At 42.6% G+C, this 24,597-nt stretch overlaps 1 protein-coding gene across 1 annotated transcript in view; it reads right to left on the reverse strand.

Annotated features, from left to right (window-relative positions):
* The window catches only part of oca2 (oculocutaneous albinism II), a 118,397-nt gene that overhangs the window by 74,275 nt on the left and 19,525 nt on the right, over nucleotides 1-24,597 (reverse strand). Inside the window, exons 3-12 of the mRNA XM_077198436.1 lie at nucleotides 21,171-21,344; nucleotides 20,295-20,352; nucleotides 20,089-20,161; nucleotides 19,385-19,545; nucleotides 18,308-18,390; nucleotides 17,859-18,012; nucleotides 13,810-13,881; nucleotides 12,934-12,999; nucleotides 11,854-11,910; nucleotides 3,101-3,225 (exon numbers count right to left, since the gene is read on the reverse strand). Coding sequence (XP_077054551.1) covers nucleotides 3,101-3,225; nucleotides 11,854-11,910; nucleotides 12,934-12,999; nucleotides 13,810-13,881; nucleotides 17,859-18,012; nucleotides 18,308-18,390; nucleotides 19,385-19,545; nucleotides 20,089-20,161; nucleotides 20,295-20,352; nucleotides 21,171-21,344 — 1,023 coding nt within the window. The remainder of the gene's footprint in view (nucleotides 1-3,100; nucleotides 3,226-11,853; nucleotides 11,911-12,933; nucleotides 13,000-13,809; nucleotides 13,882-17,858; nucleotides 18,013-18,307; nucleotides 18,391-19,384; nucleotides 19,546-20,088; nucleotides 20,162-20,294; nucleotides 20,353-21,170; nucleotides 21,345-24,597) is intronic.

The following is a 24,597-nucleotide window of genomic DNA, read 5'->3' on the forward strand; positions in this document are numbered from 1 at the left end:
AAAACGGCGTTTGTTTGCAAAGTCGCGCTTACTGTTGCGGGCCTGTTTGCAGTAATAAAATCCCCAGCCGCCTGAACTGAACAGGGGGCTGTGGGAAGTTTTGTTGGCTTCTTTGAGGGTGGTCCGGCGAGCGCAGGACCCGTGCCCTCTCTCTTTCCCCTGCGTGCTAGGACGACTTTGGCGGCGCTGTGTGGGGCGCGGCGCTTGGTCTCGGGCCTTGGCGTCGGGGTAGCGGGAAGCGCTTGGCTGCACTTGGCTGGCGCTGGGCATCAGCCGCAGGGAGGGGCTGAGAGGCCTGTTTCGCGGGCTTTGTTGGTCGAGGCGTCGACGGAGCTGGCTTGTGATCACTCGACGCCGAGCTCAAGCGCTTAGGCAGGAAGTGACGCATGACCTGGGACGCTTTCTGTGCCTCGGTGTATCTCTCCGAGAACCCCTTCACTGCCGGGCCGAAGAGGCCGGAGCTGGATACTGGGGCGTCGAGGAACCTCGTTCTCTCCGCGTCCTTAATGTCAGTGAGGGTAAGCCAGAGGTGGCGCTCGAGTACGACCAAACTCGCCATATTCCTCCCGATAGCCTGCGCTGTGGCCTTGGTAGCTCTCAAGGCCAGGTCCGTGGCGCTTCGAAGGTCCCAAAAAGCCTCAGGGTCTGGGCCAGCCTCGTCCATAGACCGGAGGAGTTTGGCCTGGTAAACCTGCAGCACGGCCATCGTGTGAAGGGGCCGATGCAGCCTGACCGGAGGCGGAATACGCGCGTCCAGCGAGGGCTGAAGTGCTACGGCATGGCTTGTTGGGATGAACAGGTCTAGTTCGCCAGCTAGCAGCTGTGTTCGGGCAGAGATGAGCGGCCAACGCCTCTTCGAGGGGCGGCAACGACTCATAGCCTCTTTCTGCTGCTCTGTCCACGGAGGAGAGCGTCGCGAAAACTGCGGGGCCTCGTGTTGAATAAGGAGTGCGACAGGCCTTGGTAAGCTCCTCGTGTACTTAAAAAATGGCGCTGGCTTGTGACGAGGGGCCTGTTGGTGCCCCGGCAGAAACCAGCCATCCAGCTGACTTTGAGGGGGTTCAGCAGGCGCGGCCCACTCCAGCTCGAGGTCCGCTACGGCCTGCGTCAGAGTCCTGGTAGCTGAGGCGTTGGTCGTCGGCTGGGAAGCCATGACGGGGTCGAAAGAGCCCGGCCATTCTTCCTCAGACGCGGCGATAGACAGGCTGTCGTTGTGCTCGCTGGGCCCACCGAAGGAGACAAGGCCCGCCACGTGGGGGGGGGGGCGCTGATCTCCCTCGAACAGGACCGGAGATGAACAAGCTGGAGAGAGTGAGGCACGCGGGGACGTGGCCGGCGTGCGCTCACTATCATCCATGCTCTCCGGTTGCCGTTGGCTGCGGTGTTCCTTCTTCCTCGGCTGAAGTAGGGCCGGAGAGGGAAGCGCGGGAGAGGCGGCGTCGCCATCACGGGAGAGGGCTAGCCGAGTTCGCAGCACGGAGATAGGCATGCTCTCCCAGGCCGCACATCCGCCGGCAGACAGTGCATTCTCTGCGTGGTGAAGCCCCAGGCATGGAATGCAGCTAGCGTGTTCGTCCGCCTCATGCAGCTTGCATCCGCACGTGGCGCAGGTCTTGACACGAGGCATTTGAAACAAAGCTCGTACAGTTTATACACAGAAATACAATGAATAATGAAAAGGATATCGCCGGATAGCCACAGGAGAGACGCATCAGGAGAAACACGGTTGAAATGTGTCGTCTGCTGAACAGTAGCTCGCTCAGCCTGAAGGCTTGTTTGACGGCGAAGGCTCAATAAATGGTCAGAGATGTGAAGTTTGTCACTGAAGGAGTAAAATCTGCTATAATGGCAAATTCGGGGACTATTATAGACTGAGGTCAAGCCCCCTTGGCGGGCCCGCGCCATTGGATATGCATTTGCCGAAGCGCAGCCTATGAGCGAGCCAGAACTTCATATTCTAGCTGTGCAGCTGCAAATGCGCTTTACATAAAGGCTTCAGTAAATCGAGGAAAAGGAGTTTCCCCACTGCGTATAGCTACGCAATATGAAGTGACCGTTCGAAAGGGAACTCTGAAGTAGCGTGTGGACGGCAGGCATAACCGTAGCAAAAGTTATGCGTTTTCAACTGAAAATGCACTAGTGTAAACGTAGGGATCCCACAGTCTGCTCGGGAACCAACGCTCTCAAGCCAAATATGGTTCTTTCAGAGAGTATACAGTATGGCTCGACGGCAGGAAAAAAATAAACCAAACTATTTTTTTACTTTTTTTTCTCAATAATAAAAGGTTGTTTGTCGATTCAATTAAAATTCCACATATCACATATTTTAAAATATTATATAATTCATTGAAGCCTGTTTGTCATGTATAATACACCGACCAATCGTCATCTGGCACAAGAAGTTCAAATTTCATTGGACAATGTGAAGTGGATCAGTAATTTTCTGGTCATTTATAAATAAATCGTTTGAAAATTACATGGACAGACGAATTTACATTTAAGAAGCGATCTGAATCTGCGTCGTTGAACTAATGGATGTTAATTGACTACAAAGCACTGCACAAAACCAGCACCAAAAGTAGCATTGATGGTAAGTATAGTTTTCAAGTCACTTGTATTTAGTCTATATTGATACACCCTTTACCATTTGATGAAACTATCATAGTTTGTTAAATGAAGCCCAGGGCTATTTTGTGAAGTGTAGGATGACAACAACAAGCGAAATGGTGACTTTTTTATTTTAACATTTTTGATCATTTTGCAGCAATAGTATAATAGTACAGTACTACTGGTCCAACATTTGAACACACATTACTATTTTTTTTTTTTTTAGAAGTCCCTTATGTGCATCAAGCTTGCATTTATTTGATCAAAAATACAGAAAAAAAAGATAATTTAAAATACTGGTTTTCTATTTTAATTTACTTTAAAAATATAATTTATTTCTGTGATGCAAAGCATATATATATATACATTTGTTTTCTATATATATTATATGTATATATATATATATATGTGTGTGTGTGTGTGCCCCTTTTTACATTTGAGCCCCTGTCCCTGAGGAACTCTCTGTACGTCCATGAGGAAGAGCGACCATTACCTGATTGTAACAGGGGTGAAGAGCATCATAGTTGTCACATTATCAAGAAAGGCTGACAGAACGGCCGCAATTAGACAGAGAATGATAATCATGGGCCACACTCTTCCTCGTGATAACTGATACGCCTGTGTGGAGACAAAGAACACTGTTGGGAATACCTTAAAGATTGATTTACCAAGTTAGATATTTTCTTGTTACTTTACATTAATGAAAACTAACTGGGTCAGAAATAAATTAAGCAAAAAATCGCTTGCCTTTGTTTATGAACATTAACAAAATCATGTTTTACAAAAATCCCAGTGGAAAGGAGAGACAGATTTAACAGCGTCTCAAAGACGGAGAATGAAATACGGTCCTCTGAGGGGGTCTCAGAACACAATGTTCAAAAGTGAACTTTAATGAGGAATTCACTCTTAAAAACTGACAATGATCCATAGTGTGTTTGCTTATTCAAGCTTTAGCATTAAAAGAATGTTCAAGTCTGAAAAGAAAAGAATAATAAGAATTTAAAAAAAGACCAGCACTTTAAGTGCCTGTCACTATGGAGACATTATCAAGCTGTCTGGAATCATTCTAATCAAATGGTAACACACCTGTGATTTCACCACTTCCTGACTCAAAACAATGGAACTGACAAAAAAAAAGTGCTGTGTTCGAAATCACCCTCTATTCACTATTCTCTACTTTACTCCAATAATATAGTCCACTTGAAGGAGTGAATGAAAATAAGTCTGCCGAAAGGGTTGCAACTATTGCATAGTTTCTGTAATTTTTCTGTCAATTTTAATAATTTGAAATGTAGCAAACTGGCAGCAATTTAATAATCAATTAATGTATGATATTATGCTTTAGCTGTCACAGTGTTGGGTTTGTGTTCCCCAGGTGTCCACTAGAGATCCTCGTTATCACGGTGTCCTTCACTATTGACTTCATTTCCCAGCATTCTGTCTGTCACTGTCACTCATCAGTTCATTGCACTCAGCTGTTCACCGTCATCATTGTTCCCAGCTGTTCATTGTTAGTCTTGTTAGATCTGTGTATATATTCCCTGTCTGTGTTAGTATGTGTACGGATTCGTTGTTTAATGTCCCCACACTGCCGTTCCTGTTGTTGCTTCTTTCTCATGTTTTGTCATTTATTCTTGGACTGTCTTTGTTGGAATTTGACCCTTGCCTGGACTGGATGTGAGTACGGATTACCCCTTTTAATAAATACCTGCAACTGGATCTACGCTGTCAGTGTGTGTGTTCGTGACATTAGCCACTTTGGACCAGGGGTTTGTAAAATGGATGGATGGATGATTCTGCTGCGGACGCCATCTTTTGGTCAGACGCGGGAATTCATTCAACGCGCATTCGACTCGCAGTGCATTATGGGTATTCTCTAGCCGTTGAGCGTACATTGGTTGTATGCTCGTTATTGCGGTGCATCGTGGAATTGAATGAGTAAACTCGATAATGTGCACTTTGGTTTCAGTCACCACTACAAATGGCTGTCCCCTCAAATAGTGTGATATTTAAGGGTATGGGAGGCGATATCAGACACAGCCAAAGAGTAACACAGGCACATATGACTACACATGCTAATAGAAGAAGTGTGAGATGGTGTTCAATCAAGAGGGTTGTTCCTATGGCACTGTTTTAATTTGTGGGACATGCCCTTGTCCAGAACCCTGTTAATATTCATGAATGGGATATGAGGACATAAGCGTGTGCCCTCATAATGTCAACATCCATACACATCCAGCACATCCATAACATTACAACAGGACTTTTACAGCAGTCCAGAGAATTCCTGAAAATAAGGGATGATATATCCATCCAATGAAGCTCCTCGTAAGATTTATTTTTAGGCTTTCATTACTTCTAACCCATTATCTTCACGCTTTATAAACATTTGCATCATTTGACAAAGATTTGTTCCATCTGATTTCTTTTCGCATCTCTATCGAGGCTTGATATTCACCCATAAATTTCATATACAGTATAAAGCATTTGTGGGGTTCTCATCACTTTGCTTGAGAGTGAATGATAGGGATTTTCAGGCCAGCTGCTTCTTTACTTTGCCAGGATGGGATTACATTGACTAAAACAAAAAACGGATATCAATAATGTGAAATAAAATCATATCAGACAGGAGACCACTTGCAGCAACCTTTTTGTTGCTGACTAACTATTAGTAGTTATTTTGGTAACACTTTACCATAAGGTCTCATTTGTTAACATTAGTTCTGTCATGACAACTCTCTGGAGATTGGTATGGTAATAGAGACTGGCATGGTAATAGTTATGGCAATGTTCATGTATTTGGTTTGGCGGAATAGATCTGCTACGCTGCTGCTGCTGCCGAGCAAGTACTGAGACTTGCTACTCCGAATACATTGACAGACATTGCTTTGAGAATGTAAGACACGCTGCTGCTGCTGCTGCGCATGTAACATACAAGAATTAACCTGTAGCAGATCTATACAGGTCGTGCTGGGAAAGGGGAAGGGTTCTGATAGCGTGCTGCAAGCTGTTAACAGTAAACAATGCCAAGTATTTGAATGTTTGAGCAGCAAGCTCATTGGCTGTTGATGCAACAGCAACCAATCAGCTGGGCTAAGTAGATAACGATATGAATTCTACCAATAAGCTAAAGACCTATCAGCCTGCACCATTCAGAGTTTCATGCTAGAACTATGTAATTAATGTATTAACTGACATGAACTAACAATAAGCAATACATTTGTTACGGTATTTACTAATCTTTGTTAATGTTAGTTAATAAAAATACAGTAGTTCATTGTTTGTTCATGTTAGTTCACAGTGCATTAACTAATGTTAACAAATGCTGAAACTAACATTAACTGAGATTAATAAATGCTGTATAAATATTGTTCATTGTTCATTCATGCTAACTAAACTAGTTCTCTTACGAGAGAGTTTAGCTTACGCTACGGGAAAGATTCATCTTCTCGAGATATAAGCCAAAAAATTATCCTTAATTTTGTATTCATTGTCAACGCAGTGCAGCAGCTTGCAGACCTAGAGCAGGCCATCTAGAGCTCGCCCGCGCCTTCATAGCGTCACAGCCCGCCAGAATGGGCGTGGCTTAGCGTATAAAAGTATTGGCTGTAGGCTGACTTCCCTGACTTTTCATCTCTTCAGCGAGCTCTTCGCATCGCTGGATCTGAGAGAAGCCACCGCCGCCGTCGAACAGCGAACAACCAGCTTAGGACAGCGCTGAGGAAGCCGGCCGTCTTAGCCACCTTCAGCCATCCGTGCAAGCTACGCTATCCGGCGACGTATTCTTTACCTTGCTAACCTATTCTAAAAGAGCAGCGAGTGTCTTTTTAAAGATGCCTCGCGCTTCCTGCGGCTCGTGTAGACCCCCGATTCAGCGGCGGAGACCGCCACTGCGCTCTCTGCCTGGGCCTGGAACATGCAGAGCTCACCCTCGCGTCCAGGGGCTGCGAGCTCTGTGAAGCGCTTCCGCTGTCGACCCTGCGGGCTAGACTCGAAGCCTTCAACACCGCAGCAGTATCTCCGCCCTCTGTTGGACCGCGCAGGAAGAAGCGCCGTTCCCTGAGACAGCCGGAACCTGTGGCCACAGCGACGCGCTCGCCGGAGAACCTCCCTCGAGCCTCGCTTTCGCCTTCCCCGCCCCTCCTCACCGACGCGCAGGTGCCCCTCACGAGCCGTCGCATCTGAGGATGAGGCCAAGGGACACGTCGCGAGAGACTGCTGCTCCATCCTGGCATCAGACAGTGAGGAATGGTCGCTTCACTCCGCCTCCTCTTCGATCCAGGAATCCACCCGTACCCGCGCTGGAGCTGATGCGGAACTGATGCGCCTGCTGTCGCAGGCTGTTGACCGTCTCGGGCTCGAGTGGTAGCTGCCGAAGGAACCAGCGCCGAACAGGCTCTACGGCTGTTTCCTTCAAATCCAGCTGCGGTTACAGACCTGAGAAATGCGACGGATCTCTCTCTCCGCGCCACTAAAACCGCACCTCAAGCCATTGGACGAGCCATGGCCGCGTTGACTGTAACAGAGAGGCACCTCTGGTTGACGCTCGCGGATATGAGGGAATCTGAGCGAGCCACCTTCCCGAACGCGCCTCTCTCCCCCACTGGTCTCTTCGGCCCAGCGGTGAACGGGATCGTTGACCGTTTTTCTGAGGTACAGAAGACCACACAGGCCATGAACCTCTTCCTGCCGTGACGCTCGAGCTCCGCTACAGGCCGCTCTCGCGAGAGACAAAGCCAGCCTCCTGTGCGAGCCAGCGCCCAGCACAGCCTCAGCCTTCGCAGCGACGTCAGGGCGGCTGCCCTAGGTCGCGCTCAGACAGCCGTCACAGACCGCCGCCCCCCAGAGGGCCTCGGTAGAAGATCACGCTGAAGTCTGAGCACGCGAAGGCCTCCTAACAAAGAGAGAGAAAAGACGCGCGTGTCCCGCTGCGGCCGGACCGCCGTCAAAGTTTATTTCCCTGTCAGTCCCCTTCAAACAGGCTACTGCAGTGGTTCATTTAGCAGCCAATGAGCCGGTTTGTTCACCCTCTCGCCTGCACACAAACGCCGTTTTCACAGCGACCCAGAGAAATCTCAAAAAGAGTATAATGTCTGGTCCGTCTGTGTTTTAAGTGTAGTGAAAGTGCCCATGCCCCAGTGTTCACCCCTACACACAAGCACTTCGAATCTCGTGTCACTCACAGAGCACACTCTCATAAAGCGCAGAAAAGCCGCTCGAGTGTTGAATGTAAGAAATGTGTCCACAGGTCTGTGCCCACTATCTGCCCGCTCTGTTACACGATCAAAAAAGCAGGTTATGAATGTAAGTCTCGTGCCCGCCAGAGAGCGTTCACGCTTGCTAACACAAACCTCCCCCCGGGCTCCGCCCGCGCGTTTAAGTGTTATCACAAAACGCAGGGCATTAATAAGACGCTCCCCATCCATTATGATCGGGGTGTCAAATACACTTGTAAGTCTCGTGCCCGCGCACACGCGCTCACGCTTACAGGAAGCTTTTCCACCCGGGACGCTGCTCGCGCGTCAAAAAGTGAAAAAAGAATGTTCCCCATCCCTTATGATTGGGACATCTCACATAAATCAGCCGGTTTCGGCTTTCAGCGAGCAGCCATTGCCCAGAACCGAGACCGCGCGCGCCGCGCTTTCGGCTCCGGTTCAGTTTCACAAGCCCGCAAATGGCGCCGATCTGAACCCGGAGGCCTTTCGCCCCCTAGCGACTCACATAGCTGCGTGGGAAACTATCCCAGGGATTTCAGATTGGGTGCTGAGCACAATAAAGCAGCGCTATACACTTCAATTCATTCGCCGTCCCCCGCGCTTTCAAGCCCGGACCGCAACGAGAGTGAATGCGGAAGTAGCACACCTACTTCACGCAGAAATAGCAAAGCTGCTGTGCAAAGGGGCTATAGAAAAGGTACCGCCTTCTCTGAGCGAGTCAGGTTTTTACAGCCAATATTTTCTCATACCCAAGAAGGACGGAGCCTTCAGACCTATCCTAGATCTGAGACATTTGAACAAAGTGCTTGCGAAAAGACCGTTCAAAATGCTTACGACCAGGAAAATCCTTGCGCACGTTCGCCCGAGGGACTGGTTTATTTCTCTAGATCTGAAGGATGCCCATTTTCAGAGTCAGATAATACCCCGTCACAGGCAATTTTTGAGATTCCCCTTCGACGGTCAGGTATATCAATACACCGTCCTGCCGTTCGGCCTGTCCCTAGCACCCCGTACATTTACAAAGTGCATGGACGCGGCGCTCGCGACCCCTGAGAAGTCAGGGGCTGCGAATAATGAACGATCTGGACGATTGGCTGATATTGGCACAGTCAGAGACAGAAATGCTATCTCACAGAACAGTGCTTCTCGGTCATTTGGAAAGCTTGGGTCTCACGGTCAACTGGACCAAGAGCTCATTACTGCCCAGCCAGTCAATTTCCTTTTTAGGAATAGACCTGGACTCGGTGACCATGACGGCTCGTTTATCGACACAGCGTGCGCGCTGTGTTCGCCACCTAGCCGCATCTTTCCAGAAGGGCAGCTTTCTCCCTTTGAAAACATTTCAAAGGATGTTGGGCTGTATGGCATCAGCTGCAGTGGTGCTTCAGCTGGGCCTACTGCGCATGCGCCCGCTCCAACGCTGGTTGAATGCTTGCGCGTCCCGCCGAGCCTGGGTTTCTGGCGGCCAGAAAATCAGAGTGACTCAGACCTGCATAGCGGCTCTGCAGCCCTGGTTAGTAGCCGAAAGGTACCAGCAGGGAGTGATTAAGGGAACCATCTCTTATCGGAAAGTCATTTCAATAGACGCATCCAACTCGGGTTGGGGCGCGCTGTTCGAGGGCAGACCGGTCTTCGGCCAGTGGTCAGACCAAGAGAAGTGTTTTCACATAAACTGTCTGGAAATGATAGCGGTCGAGAACGCGCTGAAGCGCTTCCTCCCGTTCATACAGGACCAAAATGTGGTATCCTATGTAAACCGTCAGGGCGGTGTCAGATCCAGAAATCTCTGCAATCTGACGGAACGCCTCCTTATTTGGTCTCAGATGCACCTGCGTTCGCTGAGGGCGGCGCATGTGCCTGGCCATTTGAACGACGGCCCAGACAAACTGTCCAGGGACAATGTTCCCCAGGGGAATGGTCCCTGCACCCCCAAACGGTCCAGAAGCTGTGGCGCCTATTCGGCAGAGCGGAAGTCGACCTATTTGCGTCAAAAGACAACGCTCAATGCCCGACGTTCTTCTCGAAGGACGAGGACGCGCTGGCCCAGGTTTGGCCCAGCCTCCCGCTATAGTCTTTCCCTCCGGTCTCTCTGTTACCACAGGTGATCAAGAGAATCAGGGAAACGCGCCACTCGGTGCTCCTCATAGCCCCGCGTTTGGGAGAATCAGATTTGGTTCCCGGAACTAGCACGGCTGTCACTTACAGCTCCGTGGCCGATTCCGGTGAGGGCAGATCTCCTCTCTCAGGCTGCAGCGCGATCTGGCATCCCCATCCAGAGCGCTAGTCTCTGCACGTATGGTTGATCAACGGGTACTCGTTGCCCTGCCAGAAGGAGTGATGAACACGATCACGCAGTCTAGAGCTCCTTCCACGAGAAGGCTCTACGCGTCTAAATGGTCGCTGTTCTCCGGATGGTGCACCGACAGAGGTCTGGACAGAGGTCTTGAAATATCTATCACTGAAAACCATCTTTCTGACTGCACTGTCGTCAGTAAAACGTGTGGGTGACCTGCATACGCTGTCTGTCAGCGCATCGTTCTTGAGTTCGGGCCGAATGACTCTAAAGTCATCCTCAGACCTAGACATGGCAATGTTCCTAAAGTAAAGGGCACCCCTTTCAGAGTGCAAGTTATTTCGCTGTCAGTTCTGCCAGCATCTGACACCGAACGTGAGGTGAATCTCCTCTGCCCTGACAGGGCGCTGAGATTTTACATTACCTCCTTCAGGCGTTCAAAACAGCAAGGGTCTCGCCTCCTTGAAACAGAGCCTGTCCAGATGGATAGTGGACGCTATAGCAGCTGCTTACGCGTCAAAAGGTCTGCAATGCCCTCTGGGCATAAGGGCTCATTCCACGAGAGGCATGGCCTCGTCGTGGGCGTGGTCCAGTGGGATTTCTATCCATGACATATGTGTAGTGGCGGGCTGGAGCTCTCCGTCTACCTTTGTCAGGTTTTATAACCTAGAAGTTCCTGCCTTGCAGGCTACACTTTTGTCAGTTTGAAGGAGAGGTGTATTCTGCCCAGATCGTCCTGCTTAGATCACTCTCACGTGACTCAGCTCTCCTGGTTGAGCTGCACTAGTAGGGTATGTGCCATGTGCCTATACAGACCGGCGCGCTGCTCTGTATTCCCTATGTGTGCTTATGTACAAGTGATGGCCCGCGTGGCTGGCCACCTTATTTTTTTTTTTTCACTTATGGGGTTCCCCTGAAAGTTCGGGGTCTCATGGTGGATGTTTGGTGCGCACGGCGTTGACAAAGTGTTCCCGTAGCGTAAGCTAAACTTACGAAACTTACGCAATACGAGAGAACCTCTCGTAAGAGAACGATACTCGGTTACTAACGTAACCTCGGTTCTCTCTACAGAGGGAACGAGTATTGCGTAACCGGCCGTGCTCCTGCCACGAGCGACTTCGCTTCAGTCGACGAAAAGCCAGGGAATTCAGCCTACAGCCCCTACTTTTATACGCTAAGCAACGCCCATTCTGGCGGGCTGTGACGCTATGAAGGCGCGGGCGCCCTTCATTGGGCGTGACGTCACGCCGGGCTCACTGGTAGGCTGTAGCAGTTGCCCGCAGGGCAGCCAATGAGCACGCGAGATGGCCTGCTCTAGGTCTGCTAGCTGCTGCACTTCGTTGACAATGAATACAAAATTAAGGATAATTTTTTGGCTTCAATATCTCGAGAAGATTAATCTTTCCCGTAGCGTAAGCTAAACTTACGCAATACTCGTTCCCTCTCTAGAGAGAACCGAGGTTACGTTTGTAACCGAGTATCGTTATCTAACGTTAACTAATGAAACCTTATTATATACTGTTACGGTTATTTGTATCTGTATGTATATACTGTAATTTACATAAATATTATAAAATGTAATATATAATATTAGATTTAAGGTGGGTGGGATAGATTGAGTGGCCAAATTTTCAGAGAATATGATGACATAACCAAGAAATTGTATCTTGCTTAAGCAGACGTTTGCAAAATAAATCACAAACAAGCATTTGCAACATAAAGATTCAGAAAACTCACCTTGACTGCACAGTAATCAAAGAAACCAGTCTCGGAGAATATAGCCACCAGTATCATCTGTAAGTAAATAGAAAGAGTTATGAGACTTGCTTTCTATTTTTAGTGCTTACTGCCACATGTGTTGCTATAAAAATCACATTATGTCTCAAATACCACACGCACGGTCTCTCACTCAATTTCATGCCACATATATCCTTCTCTGATTTTTTTTTTTGCCGCATCAGATACAGAAACAGACATCCTTCAAAAACAGAAAATCAATAATAAAGAGAAACATTAATATTTCTGAGTTTATTAAAGCTCACGTGTCATAGTCACTCTTTAAAATTGACAGATGCTGTGATTCATTTTCTATCATCAGTCTCTGATTTTCTTTTATGCCTTTCCTCACATACTCCTACATGTAGTCTTCTGGATGAGGGCTGATTGAACGTATTTGTTTCCATGGAGACAGCAGCTGAGCAAAAAGAGATCTTGAAAAGGGTGGCACTTTAGCAATAATATTAGAGAGGCTGTGTGTTTTTAATGTGTATTCGTATTTTTTTGGTCATATTTTGTTGCACTACCAGGTAAAATATGGACTAATGTCATATGCAAACAACCAGCCATACCAAATATTTCATATGTTCTAAAATCAACCTTGTGCTCTGCTGCTGCAAAGTAAGTAAGTAAGTAAGTGGGTGCCCCACTAAGTGCCTGTCAGATTGAGCAGCTTGAGAGGCTGATATGGGTTCAGGTTAGGGTTTGGATTTGGATTAGGGGCTTATCAGCCTGTCAAGCACTTAGCAGGACATCTTTCCAGGTTCTAATGGTGTGGGGTAACCCTTTGAGTTATCATTCATGTTCATAGCAGAAATGGTGCACTAATTTACATGCCGAACTTTAATGCAAGTTTGATTAACAACAGTAATAGTGATAAAATAGCAAGCACCATTAATAAATACATTTTACCTTTTTTCATTTGAAAAAGCCCTTCTGTGACTTTATATTTAATTCATTCTGTCGGAACCCTGCTACTCAGGATGATTGAGTTAAAAAGCTGCAAGGGAGCTCCTATTGACCTGTTAGAATTAGACTTACCATTCCAAACAGAAAGGCAAGTGTCTCATAGTCAATCCATTCCACAACAGTCATCAGACTCGGCCTCTACAGTAAAGAGACAATGGAATAGATACAGAGGAGCATTTTAACATTCTAGACTTACAGTGAATTGTTGAAATAATTGCTTCAATTAAAGATAAAAAAAATCTTGTTGCAATTAGCTATCACAACTTAAAATTTTGCATTAGAATGACTTTTCCGAATTTAACTTGCAATAACAAAAATATTCAAGTTGACTAAACTTAAAATTTGAAGGCAGCACAAACACTTTTTAAAGTTGAAACAACAATGCACATATACAGGTATGTATGTATATATATATTAACTTAAAAATGTACGTGTTTGTGCTGCCTTAAAAGTTGAAGTTTAGTCATATATATATATATATTTAAATAATAATACACATTTAGTCAAATGAAGTGTATTCATTTATTTAAATTTTTTTGCAGTGGACTACATACTGTATTCTGATGATTACTGGCGTATTTACCAATCAAGTTTAAAGTTAATAGTAAAAAAAAAAAACATTTGAGACTACAGAGCTCTGGGTATTTTAAATGGCACTCCAAACGGACAGAAGTGCACCGAGTAATTTCACTTGCGTTCAAATTATCTCCAATTTCTAATACAATAACTAATTCGTAGATCTCGTAGATCTTACGCTTCACAATAGAGTAAATCAGTGCAATTACCGATATGCCATTTATGTGAAATGGCCCAGTCTGATTTACTTCATTTGTCTGTTTGTCTGTCTGTCTGTCTGTCTGTCTGTCTGTCTGTCTGTCCAACTCTTAGCACATTGTAAGCAATCTTCATCAGAATGGAATAAATAACATTCTATAAAACCAAACTTACATCTCCAATGAAAGCCAGCGCTGTCAGAGCGGCCAGAGATCCTAACATTGCAGCCAGAGTGCGGTGGACAATCTGGGAACACGGAAAACAGAACAAAATAAACAAGGCAGAGGGGGAAAAAATCAGCACATTAATAACTCAACAGCTTTTTTTTTTTTTTTTGCTATATTGGTCATATACTAATAGCCACAATGTACCAAAACATTGATTTGTGCTAGCCTAACCACAATGCTAGAGTGGTTGCTTTTAAGCATGTTATGTTTGCTAGGATGTTCAAAGATTTCTCCTCAAAGTCTCTCAATTATGTGCTCCTTCAATATAAGTTGTTTTCTTGCAATGTTATCACCCGCCAGGCAAAAATCATGCCTGATTGCTTAGACAAGTAATAGCACAACTCATCTAAACAAGCTGCATGATATGAGGTATCATTCTCACCCATAGCACAAAATTGTAGTACTTGAGATTAGGTGTTTGTTCAAATCCCTAACCCTCCACATCTGCAAGCGTAATAAAGATACCTGCCTTGGCAAACACTATTAAATATGTAATACACAAGACTTTGGACAGCCAAAAAAATTTGCTGATTCAAAATGCCAAATAACCCTCTTCCCCACACTCCATTTATGTTCTTTTGCTGTTTGATCCACCTCATTTCTTACATTAAATGCAATATGACCCTGTTGTGCACTCTTATCAAACGATAAATTCCGATCCACAACGATGTGTCAGGCGACAGCATCTTCTGATTTTCTGCTCTTCAATCACCCTCTGGACTAAAAGCGCCGCCTTAAAGTGTATTGTCAGATAACAGCATCTGCCTTCTTGGTGAGAGCACTTGACTGGGACACCTGAATCAAGCTGTGTCTGATGCACCTCTTTCGGTGTCATATGGCAAGATGGAGCAGTCATTACAAGACTGTGTAATCAGCTAGAAGAGCGAAAGAAGGACGATGAGTACATAACATGCAGGCTAACAGCTAATGACTCCAGTCTCGAAGGAGCAAGTAATCTGTGTCAGTCCGACAACTTCCCTGAGGGGGAGGAACACTTTGTGCAATGTTGTGATTGTAAGTCTAAAACCGGTCATTAAGATAAATTGTTGAACACTGCTTTCTGAGCAGAATTAATCAGCAACATGGATATGCATTGTGTTGCTTTGCATAAGAAAATATCCTCTGAGACTAATGCTTCTCTGTTTTGTGATTTAAACCAATTACTCTTAATTATAGGCCAAGAAACAGTTTATGGCTAAATTAAATGTCAAAATGTGCCTGTGTGAGATGTAATGTTAGTTTTATACCCAAAGCCCCCCATTTACTGAGAAACTGCTGGTCTAGTGTAATTTAGGAATAATCTATCAGCCATTATTAAAATGTTTACAAGATATCTGCAATTAGATTGTAAAAATACATTATTCATGGATCTTTTAAGGCATATTAATATTTATAAGCACATTATACTATTATATATCTCAGATTTCAGGTTTTGCCCTCTCTTGAGGCAAATGAGTTTTAGCTATCAGAGCTGCTGATGAAACTCTCCATCTGAGCCCTTTTAATCAAAGTAGTTTTCAGAGTGCTGATTCTAGTTTAGTTCTGAGGATTATCAACAAGTTGCAATGCAGATAGGAAGAAAAGGCCCGGGTCAATACAACAAATGCTTCCTTATTTACAATGGGATCCTAAAGTCTGAGAACACAGACTTCTGTGGAATCTCCAATGCAAATCAAATCTATACTAACTTGGAAATAACTAAGTAAAAAAAAAAAAAGATTTTAAACCAATAACTCTTATGACATAAAATGAACAAGAAATATGTACAATTCTGCACTAATACTTCCACTGAAACACAAGACTCTCTTTTGAAGATCTCAAATCATGCCTGATAAGTATAACACAATCATTGGGTTGTACAAAAATTATAGTATAATATAATATAATATAATAATTGCATCCATACATCCATGTTACATCCATGTAGGAACAAGACTCCACAAGAAACACAATAAATACACAAAGGCTAACGAGGTACAGGTGTACGTGATTAGTAGTCATGGAAACAAATTAGGGTAACTATGAAAAGAAACAAGGTAGACAATGCAACAAATGAAAACGAACTAAACACACGAAGTTAACATGGAAACAATAGGAACAGAAAATTAACTTCAACATAAAAATCCTTTACACAGCAAGGGACCACAAGACATGGATAGTGACAATAATACAGTATAATATAACATAATATAATATAATATAATATAATATAATATAATCTTCAACAATGTCATTATCTAATGAACTTCACCTGTAATCTGTTCTCAAAGACGTTACCCAAAGTAAACCTGTTTTAAAAGCACAATACATAAAAGTATGACTCACCTAAACAGCATGAAATTCATTAGTTTCATTTTAAAAGCAATATTTTCTTAACACCTTGATGACTGGGTAGCCATATTTATGAAGCATTAGTATTAACGTAGTGTTTCGGTAAAAGCGGAAACATGGGCCCCCAGCGTCTCCATTAGCACTCTCACAAAGGCCTAATTAAACTCTTCGACACACACCATGTTGTCCCTCCTGAAGAAATAAATGTAATTAAGAAGGGAGGTCCCCTCTGCCCTCATGTCCCCCTGGAGCCACACTAAAACGGAGCTTTCTCACAAACTCTAAAAAGTGTGCACTACAGGGAGAAGAGGAAGTTAAAAATGTGGAGGAGTGTTTTGCTGTGAGGCTTTGTAATAATCTATATCCCTTAAGAGCCGTTCACACAAAAAGAGATATATAGTGACCCAAAAAAAAAACCTTTTTTGAAATTATTCATTTTAAATGAGAGCTGGCCATTTCAGGCATCATGAGTGAAAGAGACCAGAAAATTGAGTTCTACTACTACAATAAGGTCCAAAAGAGACCACTAGTGAAAATGCTTCTATTTTATACAATTCTGTAACTAATTAAATTATCTAAGCATTAAGCATTTAAGTGAACGCCAGAATGTCCTAGTATTCAGTATGTCCCTCTGATTGACAGCAGCACTCAAGCTGCATGAACTCCACAAGTTTGTGTAAAACTGGATGATCCATGTTCAGACTGATTTGAAGTATGCATTATTGTGCTTCAATGGAAGCAAGGGACATCTGACATTTTCGACAAAGGAACTGAACTGAATTGCTTATTTGGTTCATTTCACCAAGTAAAACGTCTTGGTTAATAATCCTAGAAAAACGTTCCAATCAACCAGTCAGATTTGAGGGAGTTTATGTTTAAGTTTACAGTTTATGTCAAGATTAGGCTTACAACCAGGGTTAGGTGCTTCTAAATCAGTGTTATTCACATATTATTTCCCTCTGATTTTAGGTATAAGTTATCATTTTCAGACAAGAATGTTGTTCCAGGATGAACAAAACATGTTGATTCAGGATCATGTCTTACTTGACCAATTAGTGACCTAAAAATAATTCAGAATTCTCTACTTTACCTCATAACTTGTCGCCTCTTTAAATGTTACAAAAGCTTAAAACTATGTATTTTTTAAGTTAAAATAAATAATAAAAATTGGTTTCTGACATTTGGACCAATTCAATTTGATGTTGCAATAAAAAATATGAGCAGCAAATCCACTTTTCGATTCCACGTGTGTGTCATAATTTGGTTTCAGATATTCCAAAAATCCAACAAACTTCTGTGGAATCAGTTTGTGTGGGCCAGTAGAAACCTCTTCCTGTTAACTTTAGTAGAGCCCAGTGACCTCTAGTGCTCAACAGCAGTACAAATAAAAACGTGAGTTTTTGAATAGCCACTGCTAATTTCAGTACAGTGCTGGATCTGAAGGCACAACTTTTACCTACCATGACATCTACTTTTACTGAGAAGTTACAAAAGACTACAGACATGTACATAAACATCTCAGTCGACTCTGGAGTCAATGTGGCTTAACAGCCGAGATGAGCTTGTTTAAGGGGATGAAATATGGGATGAGTCATGAAAGACCATTGAATGGATTATCTTCTAGTGTGAAAAATAATGTCTTCATGCCGATTCCACATATTTTACCTCAAAGATGATGAGCACATAGACTCCTGCCAGGATCAATCCAGCGATAAGCACCTGTGTTTCCACGGTTACATAGAGCGACTGGTGAGTCATGGACAGAGGGACCACCTGACTGTCTAACAGAAAGGCCTGCACACTGATCAGAATAGGAGCGCTTGAGGGGAAGAGAAAGACAGTTTACAGATGTGGAGACACATTAAAGCACATTCCATGACAGGAACTACTGCAAAACCCACATTATCACATTAACCCAACTATATGCACAATTTAAAATCTGATTAACTTAAAATCTAACAGTTGTATGACAAGATAATTATACATTTTCAATATCCAGCAGATGCAATAATGTGCATTGTATAACATCAAATGTCTTTGCATCTGGTCCTGGATTCTCCAGTTTACTAGTGGAATTGTCAAGATCTTATGTGATGAGGAATGTGGAATCGTACCTGCTAACCATTTCAAATGTCCTTGTTCTCAGAATTTGGTCACTTCGTTGGGAATGCAATGGAATAGTCCAGTTATAAAGCACCTATTGGAAAAATTCTTACCGTTTATAATGTGAATGTTTAGGCTATTAGGCTAGACTATTTGAGAGAAGAAAATATTTGAAAATAGAAAATATTTCACATAAAGAAGCCTCCAAACGTATTTGGATACTAATAAGTGACACATTAAAATGTATAAACGCCTCTACATGAAAATAATAATATAAAAATTTTGTATATATATAATTTTATATTATATGATATCATTATGTGATATTTCTATTCATTAAAGAATCCTGAAAAAAAATGATCACTGCTTCCACAAAAATATTAATCAACACAACCGTTTCAAAATTGATAATAATATGAAATGTTCATAGAGCACCAAATTATAGTATTGAAGTCTATATATGTATATTAGAATGATTTCTAAAGGATCATGTGACACTGTAGACTGAAGTAATGGCTGCTGAAATTAAGCTTTCACCACAGGAATAAATGACATTTTAAAACACAATAAAATAGAAAACAGTATTGTATTTTTACTGTTTTTACTTGTATTTTTCAAGTCAATGCAGCCTCGGTGAGCATAAGAGACTTCTTTCAAAAACATAAAACAAATTCCAAACTACAGTATAAATACAGCTTAAAGCAGGGGTAGGCAAGTTCGGTCCTAGAGAGCCGCTTTCCTGCAGAATTTGGTTCCAACCCTAATCAAACACACCTGAACAAGCTAATCAATGTTTTCAGGATTACTAAGGCTATAGGCAGGTGAGTTTTTTTTTTCAGTGTTGGAGCCAAACTCTGCAGGACAGCGGCTCTCTAGGACCGAACTTGCCTACCCCTCCCTTAAAGCTAAATGTTTCATAAAACATTTTTTTATGGGTCTAAATTGATTTACCAATAGATATATTGTTCAAAAGGAAGAAAGAATTATTGACACTGGCTGGTTGACATTGAGTCTATTTTAATATGATTTTATTCTGCTGGTATAAAGCGTCTAATTGTTCCTGTCGGCTGTGTTGAAACAACTCTAACCTGCTGAGCTCTTCTCCGGCGAGGCCCTGCCTCTTCAGTCTGCTCCACTTGGATCGAAATATACTCCTGGGCCTCTTGTACTGCCTCTATCTCTCCCAAAAACGGACCACCAACCTGCAGCTTCAGCAGGGAGTTATCACGAAAATCAGTAAGATTCATGGCTACAGTGATCAGTTAGGTTAAGGAAAACTTCCATGGACTAGGGATATAAATGAAAATGCACAACACAAAACATCCATCAAGCGTTAACCTGAGTGTTTTGGAAGAGCATCGCAAACAGATGTCAGCTGGCCATCGTTTCATTTCGGACAGACAATCCCCTCCCACCAGCAGAAGGTACTTTGCAGCACTTCAGTGCATTGTTCACTCTTCACATTCATCTCTACAGCTCTGCAGGACTCACAGATTGCCGCAAGTATCAGGCAGATCTGTTCTTATGCACGAAGTCATAGGCAAGACTGTTACCATGACACAGGCCGCTGTAAATAGCAGATGGTGAGATTGTCACAGAAACGGAAATGAATTAGAACAGCCCTTCAGTGCAATCTCCGAACCAAATATAAAATCCCTGCAGGGTCTGAGGAGTTAGCGCAGTGGCACGCATCATCACAATATTTGACTTGTGCATTAATGATTGTTATTTATCAAGTCAAAGCAAACCCATACAATGCAGATTCTCTAAAGTACACAAATGGCGAGGATACAGAAGCTCTCAGTAGATGAGACTGCCAGCATCCTCCAGGGGCTCTCCCTGTCAGGATACATGCTGAAAAACAGCTGATGATCCAAATAAATATAGTTATTGTCACAAAGACAGACAAATAAAATCGAGCTATGCAAGTAATAGAATCATAAGTGCATAGTATTCTACATAAGAAGAGAAAACTATGATCAGGTCTGTACAACTTACTGAACAGAGAACAACAATGATGAAGATGGTGAAGATTGTTGCTGTCCTTAAGCAATATCTGTAAAAGCAAATGTAGGCATTTGTTATGACATCTACTTTGCAACAGAAACACAGTTAATGTCCCAGACAGTTGTTTTCAGAGGGGATTTTGAATTAAAATGCTACAGTAAAGAGCTTTGCACAACCATTTAACATTCACTGCCTTATCCCACTCAGCTTTGTTAACTAAAGAACTATTTTCAATTAATATGTTTTGAAATTTAATGTATTCCTGTGATGGGAAAGCAGAATTTTTAGCAGCCATTTCTCCAGTATTTAGGGTCACATGATCCTCAGAAATCATTGTAAAATGCTGATTTGGTCCTTAAAAGCCCTTTCACACCACACAGACAGGCACGTTTGTTGGGTTTTGTTAGATCAGTGTGTTACCCCTCTTGGCGTCTGTTGGCGTTGGTCAGAGTTTGTTTTCACCCGACTGACCATGTTCTATCAGTGTTTGTTGGTGTCTGTTGGGGCAGTGTGAACATGACAGTTATTTTTCATAAAATTCTAAATCCAACTGCCAACTTGTTTGTTGGCGTTTGTCTGTGCGGTGTGAATTGGCCTTAAGAAACATTTCTTATTTCATTAATGCTGAAAACAGTTAATATTTTTGAGGAAACTGTAATACATTTCTGTCAGGATTCTTTGATTAGAAAATGAATAGGAATATGAATCAAAAGTTCATAATAACACCAATAGTAGAAATAGTAGCATGTCACTTTTGATCAATGTAATGCGTCCTTGCTGAATAAAACGATTAATTCTTTTCCAAAAAAAAAAAAAAAAAATCTTACTGACCCCAAACTTTTGAGTGGTAGTGTATGTATGCCATACCTGATGGGGGATGATAGTTTGAAGTAATGTTCACATTTCTCCATGGATGTGATGTGGGAAAGACTGGTCACCTCACTGCCCAGCCTGCACCTCCTCTCCAATTCAGCAGAGTTCGCCTCCCATGATTCCTCTCCAGACCCCAGGCTGGGCTCATGCAGTGTCATATAGGTTATACTGCACAAAACGAAAACAGTATAAAAACAGTAGTTTAGACACTGTGGTGCTCTGTTTGTTTGAGCTGTCAGAGACAACTTCTGGCTCAACCAAAAAGTTCATGTGTTTGGGGCGGGACTAGCTGTTTAGTGGTCAAATTAATCAGTTTGAAACCTGTTTAAAACTAGCATTATTTCTGCAGTCCCACTTGATCCCGCTAGTTACATAGAAATTAAACACTACATCTAGGCTAACTTTTAATAGCATCCAAAGTAAAACATATGGCTGATTAAATTCTGCAGGTTGAAAGCAATCATTCATCTAAATGCTAATAGCAGCCACACAAAAGAAATTAAGACTAACAAAAGTTGTTAAAAGCCTGTTATGCAACACAGTTCTGGAGAATCCATGCTAAGACAGGATACAAGTTCCTAGGCATAACTAGAGGTTTTTATTTTGATTACAGGCAGCAAGATAGATTATTCCAACTGAGAACACAATATCGCTTGCAGCATTAGCATTCAGCTCACTGCCTTACAGAGGGAATGAAAAATGTATTACTAAGGGCAGCAGATAGCAGCCAGACATATTAGCACTAGAGTTTACTACTTGTAGGCTCCTTGATCTCAGAGGTCTATGGCAGTACTGTAGGGGGCCCACCAATTGTTTGATATCAAGCTAATTTGAGAAAAACTAAATTATGTTAAATAACAAGATCATTTTTAATTTAACTTCAACTACAGCAAGAAGCTAAACATCTGCAATGTTTCATTATTAAAATATAGTGTGATGTACATGAAAATTAAAAATAATTATTTTAATGGCAATGCAATTTAAGAATCATGACAAAGTTTTATAAATTTGAATATGGTACCATATGTTATTAAATGCCAAACAAGCAATAAAGCAGTGATTCAACCTTTTTTACCTCATATACAGGCCCGCCCACAGAAATGACTGGGCCCCTGAAAAGGTCCAGTGAATGGGCCCTCCCCAAATTTGCTAGGCTATTCATATCATGCCTGTGCGCTCTCTCTCTCTCTCTCTCTCTCTCTCTCTCTCTCTCTCATTAACATACATTTAACTGAGAGAGACTTACTCAGTGATGGGGGCTACATTGGTACACACACACACACACACACAAACACACCAAGGTTAACAAACGATCTGCACTGTAAACCCGAATACGTTGGCAAAACTCAAAACATTTAAAGGGGTGGTTGAATATTATTTCACTTTTCTAACTTTATTTAGTGTGTAATGTTGCTGTTTGAGCATAAACAACATCTGTAAAGTTACAAATGAAGCATGAACACGTTACAGTGCACCCCACAAACACAATCAAACCTTCGAAAAAAGGTGTTTTACCAATCGATTGCCTCAAGTTATGAAATTCAAGGTTTAAGTAAGCAGAACTGGCAAATTGTATTGTACTTAACATTTCAAGGTAAGAACAATTAAGATGTATGAGTACACTAATTAATACATTTAATATGTCCAAAAAACAGGTGATGTCACACTTTGTAGTAGTGCTATCGTGGCGTAATAATCTGTTTGGTTCTAAAATGTAGTTCCTGAATGAAATGAAATCGATTGTATCCTCCTGTGGAATCATTAATTCACAGACAGCATAAGAAGATGTTCAACTAATAAAGATCTTCATCGCTGGCAAACAATATGATGCATTTGAAGATTTGCTCTCACTTGACTGTACTGTAGTCCACGGCCGATTCATCCAACGCTTGTGATGTTCTTAAATCTTCCTGTTAGACAACTTCGAGTCAAGTGTGAATTGAAAGCGCTTCAGACGATTCAGTGCGTGCAGGAACTGAACAGATCATTCAAACTGATTCGCGAACCGATTTAGACAGATCTGCAAACTTGTTTGATGAAGTCTTTGAACAGAATCGACTTAAAAGAGTGATTCATTTGTGAATTGAGCATCGCTCATGCCCAGAAAAAAAGATACAGCGCGCTTGGAATAAACTACGCATTTAACACGTATAGCATTAAAATAAAGTAACGAGAGGAATGTCACCCAACGTAACGAAGTGAAAGTTTTTTTTTCTTAGAAATGTACTCGAGTACTACATACCTGGCATACCAACTAAATGTAGGCTACAATAGCTAATAACTATTTTGTTCATGTCACTTTGCTGCTGACCGCAAACTGGCGCGAAGTACTGGCGTTTTTGACGTTACGTAAAAAAAAATAGCCTGCTCAGACCATTTTCAGGAGAGGGGTGTTTCATTATGACACAGGCTACATTTTACTCAAGCAACATTAAATAAAATGCATTTTTTCTCACTTTTTCAAAAATGAATGGTGCTTTTTTGGTTCAAAATAAAATATGGTAACCTGTTTATATTTAGAATGAATATAATTATTGCTGGACTGCATGGGCCCCCCCCCCCCCCCCCCCCCCCCCCCTAACGGCTGGGCCCCAGAAAACGTTCCCCTTTATCCCCCCTTAAAGACGGCCCTGCTCATATATACATGTTTTTCAAGACTAGGGGAATCATTCAAATAATAGGGGAATAAATCAAACCTACTGGGCCCTGGCCCTATGGTTGAGAAAGACTGACATAAGGATCCCAGAGGAGACTGAGCCTGGTTTCTCCTAAGGTTTTTTTCTCAATCCCAAGGTTTATTTTCACCAATGGAGTTTGGATTCCTGGCCACTTTTACCTTTTGGCTTTCTTAGCTGGGGACACTTATATTGGGCAATATTATTGATTTGAATGCACTGACACTATTGGATGAGAACTGAACTGAGCTTAATGATGACATCACTGTTTTCTACAGAGCTGCTTTATAGATTAATTAAACTTATTCCATAATTTATGAACTTTACACAGTTATTGAATGGTACTGAATTCAGGACACTGAACTGATTTTAACTGAATAATGGCTGTTTACTATGGTCTTTTTAAAGCTGCTTTACAGCAGAATTAAATACTGTTTGTATTTTTGAATCATTATTTTCCTGTTTATCACTGTAAAGCTGCTTTGAAACAATTTATTGTATAAAGCGCTATATAAATAAAGGTGACTTGACCTTACATAGACAAACATTGAATACATTAAAATCATGTGCATGATTCAATTTGATTTTTCATTATCAACGAGAAGACTTATCCTACACATCTCAACAAAATTAAATACAGGTGTAATCCTTATGCCTATGACTCTTCAAACATTGTTACATAAAATTCACTGGCTTTAGTAAGCGCGTTTAGTTCTGGTAGGGATGCATGGTTGAATCAAGGACAC

The sequence above is a fragment of the Siphateles boraxobius genome, unplaced genomic scaffold, assembly GCF_051911475.1.
Source record: "Siphateles boraxobius isolate OS27281-9 unplaced genomic scaffold, OSU_SipBor_1 41, whole genome shotgun sequence".
Taxonomy (NCBI): Eukaryota; Metazoa; Chordata; class Actinopteri; order Cypriniformes; family Leuciscidae; genus Siphateles; species Siphateles boraxobius.